Source organism: Prionailurus viverrinus, chromosome B3, assembly GCF_022837055.1.
Source record: "Prionailurus viverrinus isolate Anna chromosome B3, UM_Priviv_1.0, whole genome shotgun sequence".
In the NCBI taxonomy this organism is placed as follows: domain Eukaryota; kingdom Metazoa; phylum Chordata; class Mammalia; order Carnivora; family Felidae; genus Prionailurus; species Prionailurus viverrinus.
Window position 1 is genome coordinate 53,767,144 of NC_062566.1, and position 8,429 is coordinate 53,775,572.

Here is an 8,429-nt window from a genome sequence, read left to right on the forward strand (position 1 = left end):
TTGACAGAATGGGGTTTCTATTGAACCAGTCTGGTCACCACGCCCATTCCCACTCTCTGCCTTCGAATTCTCCTACCGTAGGTTCTGGATGCAGACACAACCATGGGCAGGACAGCCTAGCAGTGAGAGCTGCATTTGTACATGCCTTGGGGGATTTGGTACAGAGTGTTGGTGTACTAATAGCTGCATACATCATACGATTCAAGGTAATAGGATTGCTAATTTTTCTATTTTAAAATATACTTAATTTCAATATTAAAACTAAACGTAATTGTCTTTTATCAGTATATTGGACACCAAAGCTAGTCTTACTCATTTTGCATTTAGGGAAGCTTAACTGAGCCACCAGTATAGCTCTTTTGCTAACACTAAACACAGTAGTATCATTTTACAGAGTAACAATCTGTAGCTGGCTTCAGCACCACCTTCACTCAAGTTTAAGCCTTGTCTCTGAACTGCTAGGTACTGGCATGTGTGCTGGACTAGAAATCCAGAGATTTCTGTTCTAGTCTTGGCTCTGCCATTAATACTTTGAGCAAGTATTGAGCAAGTAAGTCCCTTAACTCTAAACTCTTATTTATTAGGTTTATTTATTTTGAGAGAGTGCACACAGGCACACACGTGCACGAGTAGGGGAAGGGCAATGAGAGAGAGAGAGAGCAAGTGAGCGAGAAACTCAGTCTCCTCACTCAGCACAGAGCCTGACGCAGGGCACTATCCCATGACCATGAGATCATGACCTGAGCTAAAATCAAGAGTCAGACAACCAACTGAGCCATCCAGGAACCCCTCTAGATCAGATAAGTGGCTGCTAAAACTCGTTTGAGCTCTGATATTCTCTGGTTCTGGTTGGAAGATTTAGGGAAGGCACAGAGGAAAGCAGTAGAACAAATGATTAAACCTCTGGAAATAGGTCTTACGAGGAAAGGTATTTAAACAATCCAGGAAAGAGTCACAGTATCTAAATTTAAAGGTATTCTTCTGTCCTGGCAAAGGCAGCTAAAGAATGGAGGACATGGGGACAGAGTATGGCTTGTTTTGCTTTATAGTCTGTTTTATGTCAGTCTGTACTTAATCATACAATTTTGCTCTGTCACCTTTCAGCCAGAATACAAGATTGCCGATCCCATCTGTACATATGTATTTTCATTACTTGTGGCTTTCACAACATTTCGTATCATATGGGACACAATAGTTATAATACTAGAAGGTAAGATCTCACTAATATCCCCCGTTGTGGGTTTATTACTTCCCTAAATCAGATTGGGGGTGGGCGGGGCACTCTAGGGTAGGTAGGAGTCCTGTCTTTTCTTTTTACAGATGCTTATAGGTTATAGTAACACCACTTTATGTGTATATAAAATATAAGAATTGATGTGCTCTCCCATCTGTTACCTATTCGATCCTTATAATCACTGAGAAAGGTAGGTAAGGTAGACATTATTATCCCTATTTACCAACAAGGAAATTGAGGTTCAGAGGGGTAACATAACTTGCTTAATTAAGATAATGCTGCTAATAAATAAACTATGGAGCTAGGACAAAGATGCAACTCTTTCGAGTCTTAATACAATTATGTCTACTGGTTTACTTATTAATTCCTTAATTCCCATTTAACTTGCTATTTTGTTATATTTCCTACATCCCTACTTATATTAAGTATATGCCTATATTTTCAACAGTACGTTCATTATCATTGGATGTTCCCTTTTTTTCATTTTTTTTCTGTCTATCCTGGCTTTTTTTTTTTAATGTTTGTTTATTTTTGAGAGAGACAGCATGAGAGTGCAAGCTGCGGAAGGGCAGAGAGAGAGGGAGACACAGAATCCCAAGCAGGCTCTGTGCTATCAGCAGGGCTCGAACCCATGAACTGTGAGATCATGACCTGAGCCAAAATCAAGAGTCAGACACTTAACTGACTAAACCACCAGGTGCCTCTATCCTAGCTTATTTGTTAAATGAAGTATTCAGGTTTGATATATATATTTTTAAGTTGATTTATTTTGAGAGAGAGAGTACATGTACACGTGTGCCAAGCGCAGGTGGGGGAGGGGCAGAGAGAGAGAGACAGCACCCAACCCATCGTGGGGCTCAATCTCATGTGGGATCATAACCTGAGCCAAAATCAAGACTTGGATGCTTAACCAACTGAGCCACCCAGGTGCATCCTTGTCTTAAAATATTAAGATATTTTAAAGTATTCATTTAATCTGAATTTGGTAAAGCCATTTGAGTTCTTTGGAAAAAAAAATTCTATCAGTTATGTATAACTTTTTCCCCCAAATAAACTTTACTTATAAATGATATATTCTAAACTAATAGGTGTACCAAGCCATTTGAATGTAGACTACATCAAAGAAGCCTTGATGAAAATAGAAGATGTATATTCAGTGGAAGATTTAAATATCTGGTCTCTCACTTCAGGAAAACCTACTGCCATAGTACACATACAGCTAAGTATGTTGCTGACGGTAAATCCTGGGATTGGTGGACTTTGTCTTTGGAATTGAATTTAACATTTTTGCTTTTAAATAAGTAGGAAAATTGTTTCTGCTGGAAAGATTTGCTTTAAGGGAGGGTTCAGACTTTTCAAAAGGTGAGTTGCAGATCAATAATGGCAGCCGAGCAATAATTTTCAATCTCTTTAAGATGAGACATTACAAATTGATTTTTGCTTTCAGATTAAAGCATGAAGTGTCTCTACCATGCTGTATTTCTACATAAGAAAAGCTGGATCTGTTTTTATTTCTTTAGGTCATTTCACAGATTGATGCTTTTTGTTTACCAAAATAATACATGCATGTGGTTTATTTTTTTTAAAAGTACAGAAGACTTGCAACTGATGTCCAGTATTCTTTCTCTGAGAGTGGACTAGAGGGATTGGAATAATGACAAGCCATCCTGGCTTTTTAAGCCGGTGTGCTTCTCCAAGAGAGGAGCTTCAAGAGGGGAGAAATCAAACTAATAAAAATAGGTTCACTGTATATGAAATTTGTTATTTCCCTGTGTCATTGTAACTTTGTACAATGAATAGTAATGATATTTTCTTGACATTGCAGTTCCTGGAAGTTCATCTAAATGGGAAGAAGTACAGTCCAAAGCAAAGCATGTGTTATTGAACACATTTGGCATGTATAAATGTACTATTCAGCTTCAGAGTTACAGGCAAGAAGTGGACAGAACTTGTGCACATTGTCAGAGTTCCAGTTCCTAATTTTATATGTTTTGGGGACCACTGCCTTATTTATCCTGCAGTCACAGACCTGAGAGCAATAAATGTGCACACCTGAAAGAGAAAATGGAATCCCTGACAGCTGTGTCCATATCAAGCACCTGTCTCTCAAAACAATCACTCTAGCCTGAGAGTGCTACTTTCTGTTTAATGGTAAAAGGAGACTTCACCATGGTTTTCAGATGAAGATGTTTCCAAAACACTATTTATAGAATGAGACGTGACTCTACGGATACCTCAAAGAAGACAATCCAAGACCACATTTCACTAACTGTGACAGAGTACATGTCTTAAAGGGAGCATCAAGAATTCAGTATTTGCATTTAAAAATCCTTTTTAAGGACCATTTTTTATCAAGCTAGTGCTGGAAAACTGATTTTTTTTTTTATTAGGTAATCTTGACAGCCAGCTTCTGGAATTTGACACCCAGTTATGTTTTTACAGAAATTATTTCTCAACAGATTTCAGAGAATACTAGAAATTATCCAGATAGTGGAATAAGCATGTATTCCTAAGTGTTTCAGAAATGTTTTATTTCACAAATAATGTTATTGTTATAGTTATACTTTATAAACAACTTTTTCCAGATGTTACAGGGTTTTGAATCTCAAAGTTATCATTTTGGTTATTTGTAATCTTAATCAGAACCAAATCTTTACATGTTGTGGTGGTCACTGTCATTAGGAATATTTAGGAAATATTTTCAATACTATTCTAAATGGCAGAAGTTAATCTTAAATTACTATATGGTGATTTAAAATATAGGAGTGAGGATGGAGTGTGGAATGTCAGATTTAAGTCTTCCTGCAGTCACTTTTATTCTTCATGGAATTATCTTAAGAATAGCAGGAGACTGCAAAATGTAAACAATGATCCTCTGTCCTTGTAAGAACTGAAAGTGTGCTTGGTACCTTGCTTCCTGCCTCCATACCAGTTAGTCTGTGCCCCTTCAGGGTAAAACTCTGGAGAGCTGTGGTTCAGTTTGTAATGCCTATCTTTCACATGTAGATTAACCACATTCCTCCAGAGAGAATTTGTTTGATGATATGGGTTAGGGATTCTCCACGGACTCCAGAAACCCTAAGATATAATTTTGAGGTTTTCCAATAATACCATAGCAGAAATGCCCAGAGAGATAGGGAGAAGACATTTAAAAAGAAAGAAAACATCAAGGGTTTTTGACCTTGTATTTGTGTTGTTTGAAACACAGGAATTGGGATGGACATTCAATCTGTGTTGTAGGGAGGCTAAACCTGAAACTTTCCAAACCAAATGCAACCTAATTGGTACCAGTTGTGTTAAAGGGGTAGCTGTGAATAATCAGGTTTCATTTTGCAACTGTTGGTTTTGTGATTATCTTTATGCACTTTAGAAGTCTATTTTCACAGGGACAGTTTCTTAACCAAGAATGGATATGGTTCTTGAGGTTCTCAGAGAATCAGAGTACAATTACTAGGCAAGTTGTGAATTAGAAGCCTAGATAAACATGCAGATGACTTACAATATCAAAGAAGGAGAGGAAACAGATTTCGTGTTTCTACCAAGTACCTCACTGTAAGTAAACCTAAGATAAAACCTGAAGTTCCCTAAAAGATGATTAAGAGTTGATGGTATCCCCCAAAAAAGGGTTGATGAGGGTTAATGGTATCTAGTAAAACCCAGTGTTTATTGAATTGAAAATTAACCTTATGCGGTTCTTGCTGTGAATCCATTTAAAATGATTTGAATTTTTCAAAAATTTGAGTAGTACATACATAGTTTAAGTCAAAATTCTCTTAAATGTGGAAGGCAAATAAGAATAAATGAGAAGCATTTCAGTGGACATCTTGGCATTACGGACTTTGGGTACCTAGCAAGAGAAAGGAAAAGAACATGCATTGTATGCTAATGGCTTTCCCTGTATTTGCAGGTGTTTCCCATGTGTCCACTGAGCTTGTTTCTTGTAAACTTTCCTTTATCCTAAATAGGCATATCTTACTTTTCATATCAACCTGTTCCTTGAAAAAGTTATGTGATAAAACAGTCTGAAATTCATTTGAGGATTGAAAAGGATTTTTTGTAAAATGCAGAAACAGTGAAAACTTTTGTAAATTTTAGTGAGTGTGCTTTGTTTAAGTGAGGTACACATGAAATTCCCTGTGCTTTGTCTTTTGTAGCAAGGACTACACATTTTGTACTTGTGCTTTCCTGGGGCTGAGATTGAAAATTGATAGATTTCACTTTTTGTAACTTGACAAAACCCACACAGGACGATGTGAACTTGAACTTAGCAGTTAGGGCCAGGGACTGCACAACGACGGAAGCCACAGAGCCTTGGGTCTGTCCCTACCCTGCTGAGCTGCAACCCTGAGTCACACCCCTCAGCTCTCACAGGAAGAGTTCTCCACTGTCCTGACACAGGCACTGGGTAATTTTGGATAAACACTTTGCATTGTTAATTTTGCACTGAGAAAACAGATCACAACCTAAAAACTGGGCAGTTCTTCAGTGTGATGTTTTTTTTGTTTGTTTTTTTTAAGTAAGCTCCACAAAGCATGGAGCCCAGTGCCAGGCTTGAACTCCCATCCCTGAGATCGAGACCTGAGCTGACATCAAGAATTGGACAGTTAATCAACTCATGCACCCAGGTGCCCCCAGTTTGATGTATTTTAATTAACATTTGCAAATAATCAGAGTTACTTGTATATATAAACCTGTCAAAACTCTGGCCAGAGGCAGCATTTTGATTTATTTTAGGAAAAGACCTATTTTTCATTAACGACCATGCTGCCTTACAAACCTAATGTGAGGAATATAGTTGAATAGGGCATCTTTCAGAGAGCTTTGAAATGTAGAACCATTTCAAATAGAATTCCCACATACACTTCCCATTAGCTGTGCCTTGTGTAATGTGAGCCCAGATTTTCGCAGCTTGCAGCTCCTGTCAGTATTGTTTGCCAAATCACAGGCTCTCTTATTTTACTGTTTTCGTTTCAAGTTTGGGTACTTTATTTCCATTTTCTAAAACTAAGTTTCCTGCTCTTAAAAGTCTCAGTGTTCTGGTTCTGTGTCTTGAACCCAGGTGTCCTCACTGACAGTGTTTGTTTTTAGTAGAATTTTCCCAGAATAGACACAGGCAAGATCAGATACATGAGCTTCCCTTTTGTTTAAATGTGAGGAAAACCATCTTTCAGAAACAAAGCACCACTTATAAACTTTTTCTTCGTGAGGAAGAACCCTTTTTTTAAACAGCTGATTGTTCTTGATCCAGATTTCTCTTGGACACTGAACTTTACAGTATAAGTATGATAGAAATAGACTACACTATACAACCATAAATGAAGATTCTCTCTAATAAGACTGGATTGTGTTTCTTAAACAACTACTCTCACCACTTTAGAAGAGATAGTCATTCACTTTTGAAACAAGCACAATGAGGTAAATTTATTTTCTTTTTATGAATTTATGTGAATTGGTTCACCATAATGAATAAGGTGTGTTTTTACAGAATCTGAGCCCCGTTGGAATAAGATTTTAGGCAATTTTCCTGTTGACTCTACCTTACATATAGTAAATTTAAAGTTACAGAATGTGTTAATAGATGTAAGATTAGTTCCTTTGGCTTGGTTTCTTTTTAAACCAAGCTTAGCTCATGAGCCAGTTGAGTATTAGTCCCAAAGAATAGTGACACCTTGCTATATGCTGTGTTGAGGGGAGGTGAGTCTGATTTCCAAATGATTAAGTTTTTTTTGTCTCTAACCAAAACGTGATTTGCAAACTCTAACTACAGATCTGCCACGGGAATCTTGCTGGAAAGGACATCAGATTTGTTTTACAGCTCACCAATCAGGGATATTTTTTGTTACGTTCGTAGGAGCCCGCAAATTAGAAGAAATTGTCGTGGGAATTCCTCAGTATTGAATTGTGTATGTGCGTTCAGGCCATCCAATCCTTGAATTCCTGCTTACAAAGGGTTTACTCTGTTACGTTATTCTTCCGATCGTATTGTAAAGACCAATATTTTCTGATTTTTGGTAAGACTGGAAAACATTTACGGAGACTTTCCCAATTACATCTATGACAGCATCAATTTAAATATTGAAGTTAAGTATATTCTGAAAAATTGAAATGGCCAGTATGTCAGCTTTGCACCTGGAAGATACCTTATATTTGGAAAGCTTATGCTTCTCTAAAAATATATGTTATTAAGCCATATCACAGTTTAAGAAATTGTATATACTTTTCCATTTGCCCTTTCAGAAACCAAGTATTTTGCATACGATTGATTTTAGGAAGATTTTGAAGCTGGTGTTTCTCCATATAATTTAAGATCAAGGTATAGTATATGTATATGTACTGTATTTGCAATTTTCAAATTGTAATTTCCTATACATTTATTAAATAAAGTATTGTTTTGCCGTGTGGTTTATTAAAAAATGAAAATATATAATCCTGAAATTTCTGGGCTGCTTTATTGAGCAATAGCAGACCTTAAAACATAGTAATAATCTTAAAAAGCATTGGAAAATAGATGATAACCTAGTTTTATAAACTCAGACTGTAATGCCCTGTTTAAGGTGTTTAAGAACTAAACCTGGGAAAAACCTTCCAGATAAAGAAAAAAAGAGCTATTAAAAGAATCTATAACTTTTTCTACAAGTCGCTTTTAATATTCCTGCAGGCCCAGCAACAATGGCAGAAAGGAAAGAGATGCTCCCGTGAAAGTAAGATTGGTGAGGGCCTTTGTGAAGTCTGAGAGGAATGACCTGGTGACCCTCCGATGGTACAGACAGGGGGGGGTCAGCACACTGTGCCTCATGGGCCGAGTCTGGCCTGCAGCCCGTTTTGCGTTGCCCATGGAGCTGAAAATGGTTTTTGTATTTTTTAATGGTTAAAAAAAAAAAATCAGAAGAATGATATGTGAAAATTACGTTGAACTTTAAACTTCAGTGTAAATAAAGTATTCCTCAAACACAGCCACACTCATTTCATCACGTATGGTTACCTGTGGCTGCTTTCGTGCCACGGTGGCAGAGTTGAGTAGTTGGGACAGATATAAAATATTTACTGTCTGACCATTTGTAGGCGAAGTTTGCCCGCCCTTGGTATACACTGTCGTATGGTTTCAAGGCTCTTAACAGCGCAGATGGATGCGGCAGGCTTTTCTGGAGCCTGCTCGGAAGTTTCTGTGACTGGCCAGTCTGAAGGCCACCTGCGC

General features: G+C 37.5%; 1 protein-coding gene across 5 annotated transcripts in view; it reads left to right on the forward strand.

Moving 5' to 3' along the window:
- The window catches only part of SLC30A4 (solute carrier family 30 member 4), a 31,146-nt gene extending 22,997 nt beyond the window's left edge, over positions 1-8,149 (forward strand). For 3 of the 5 annotated variants that reach the window (XR_007152813.1, XR_007152811.1, XR_007152812.1), the window contains 5 exons: positions 8-206; positions 1,105-1,210; positions 2,323-2,457; positions 3,060-7,547; positions 7,893-8,149. Coding sequence is in view for 1 of the 5 variants with exons in the window: in XM_047861731.1 (XP_047717687.1) it covers positions 8-206; positions 1,105-1,210; positions 2,323-2,457; positions 3,060-3,214 (595 nt within the window). In the remaining 4 variants the exon portion in view is untranslated. Of the gene's footprint in view, positions 1-7; positions 207-1,104; positions 1,211-2,322; positions 2,458-3,059; positions 7,866-7,892 lie in introns of those variants that run through there. The other 2 variants (XR_007152814.1, XM_047861731.1) reach the window with 2 other exon arrangements.
- The last annotated feature ends 280 nt before the right edge of the window (positions 8,150-8,429 follow it).